At 52.1% G+C, this 2021-nt stretch overlaps 1 protein-coding gene across 1 annotated transcript; it reads right to left on the bottom strand.

Annotated features, from left to right (window-relative positions):
• Nucleotides 1–558: 558 nt before the first annotated feature.
• On the bottom strand, nucleotides 559–1487 carry LOC147445474 (peroxidase P7-like). The gene is made up of 2 exons (XM_086526041.1): nucleotides 1233–1487; nucleotides 559–1155 (listed from the first exon to the last, which is right to left on the bottom strand). The coding sequence occupies exons 1-2, from the start codon at nucleotides 1470–1472 to the stop codon at nucleotides 559–561; spliced, it is 837 nt and encodes a 278-aa protein (XP_086382167.1). The 5' UTR covers nucleotides 1473–1487.
• Between the last annotated feature and the right edge of the window lie 534 nt (nucleotides 1488–2021).

The following is a 2021-nucleotide window of genomic DNA, read 5'->3' as shown; positions in this document are numbered from 1 at the left end:
AAGCCCGTTCGGGCGGGGAGGGGGGGGGAGAGAGAGAGAGAGAGAGAGAGAGAGAGAGAGAGAGAGAGAGAGAGAGAGAGAGAGAGAGAGAGAGAGAGATCCTCAATTCTATTTTGTCCTAGCGAGTTCTTGGATGTAAGATTAGATGGTGTAATTACTTAATATTGTTTTCTAAGCTGACATAATTTCTTTGTATTTTGGAGTAATGATAGATAAAATGACCCATTGCTTGAAATTGCAACCGGTCGTTCATCTTAGTTCCTTTGTGCATAGAAGGTGTCGAGTTCAAGCCTGTTTGGAGAGAGCAAGCCCGTTTGGTGTTGGGGGAGGGGGGGGGGGGGGGGGGGGACATCCTCAATTCTATTTTGTCCTAGCGAGTTCTTGAATGTAAGATTAGATGGTGTAATTAGTTAATATTGTTTTCTAAGCTGACATAATTTCTTTGTATTTTGGAGTAATGGTAGATAAAATGACCCATTGCTTGAAATTGCAACCGGGTATATAATGGGTTGAGGATTTGGATGTCACACAGCCTGTCAGGCTTATATATATTGGAGATCAATTGAGGAAGCCGCAGCGAGTGCGAACTTCACCCTGGGAGCCGGTAAGGGGAGAGATGTTGCCCATCTTCAGCATGGCGGCAGCGAAGTCAGCAAAGAAGGCGGACTGGCTGGAAGCGTAGCGGCTGACTTGGTCGCGGGTGGGGCCGGACGTGGAGTAGAGCACCTGGTCGGAATGCAGAAGGCCTCGCCGGTGGATCAGATCGGCGTAGTAGGCGTTGTCGAACCGAGTGGGCGAGGCCACGTCCAGATTCACAAACGCATTCGTCACAGCCGGGCCACGGCCTGTACTACTATTGGATACACCGCACTGCAGCGACAGGGACTCTCGATAACCATCATCCAAAGCCGTGGGGTCATTCGTAAGGTTGGCCGGCTCCAGCCGTTCAGCGAAGACAAAGCAGCTGGCCTTGCCTATGGTGTGCCCTCCTGACAGCACCACCATGTCCCTGGCGGTCAGTCCGACCTTGGCGAAGGCTGCCACAAGGTCGCTGACGTCGGACTGCGCACCCGGCAAAGCCTCCACAGCCAGAGAGCGGTTGGCTGTCCGGCTGTCGCGCCGCCCCAGCGGCACCCTATAGGAGGGCCCACCACTCTGCACAGAGAAAACGAAAAGATTAAAACAGGCCCGAGCTCGATCCGTATTGGCAACATAATTAAAAGCCTACTCACCACAACCACAGCATCTTGGGCCGCCATCGCCAGAATGTCCGCGCAAGACACAACCCCCGGACACTCCTCCTCTAGGGCCTCTTTGATATCATCCACCACGTTGAAACCCCGCGCGTTTCTATTGGCTCCAGCCTCCTGCTCCCCCTCCAGCTCTCCAGCGATGCTCTTTAGCAGCACCGAGCCATCGCAGCCCTGCACGAAGCAGTCATGGAAATGGAGTCGGAGTAGAGAGCCGGCCATGCGCGCCTCCTCAGCCACCGCGTCCGCTACCACATGCCGCACAATTGACTGTGCTTTGGGGCAGCTATTACTGTAGAATTTGTGCTGGAGAGGGCTCCGGGCGGCACTACTACAGGGACAGCCGTCTATGGATGCTATGAGAATGAAGAGCAAGGCGCGGACTAGACCATTGCTACGGCGCTGGGAGTAAGACATGAATGTGTGCTGTGCCATCGATGCAGTGGCCATCTAATTTGAGCTCCTCCTCAGCAAGGATTAATGCCACTTAATGATAAAAATGTGCTACCCGGCTGGTTGATGCCTGATGTTGTCGTCGCTAATCTACTTATAGTCCTTAATAGCAATAAATAAAAATGCCCCTGTTCATCAGCCGGCTTCCTTATTACGTAAACTATATAGATGCTTGCATGAAGTCCGGCCGCTTTTAAGGCCATAATCAGTGAAGCCGCGCCTAATTCCCTTAATTGCTAGTGCCCTAGAGATGGGGAATTGATGAGGTGATGAGTTCGATTCCTAGTTGTCGCACCCACTATTTATTTAAATGTGGAT

Source organism: Adiantum capillus-veneris, chromosome 12 (assembly GCF_014529385.1).
Source record: "Adiantum capillus-veneris isolate H3 chromosome 12, ASM1452938v2, whole genome shotgun sequence".
NCBI lineage: Eukaryota > Viridiplantae > Streptophyta > Polypodiopsida > Polypodiales > Pteridaceae > Adiantum > Adiantum capillus-veneris.
This window is presented reverse-complemented; position numbering and strand designations above follow the sequence as displayed.

Bases quoted from the DNA above. Each gene is read 5' to 3' on its own strand.
- LOC147445474 (XM_086526041.1), bottom strand. From the start codon at position 1,472: ATGGCCGGCTCTCTACTCCGACTCCATTTCCATGACTGCTTCGTGCAG. The intron at 1,156-1,232 runs GTGAGTAGGCTT...TTCTCTGTGCAG, and splicing joins CCCAAGATGCTGTGGTTGTG to AGTGGTGGGCCCTCCTATAG.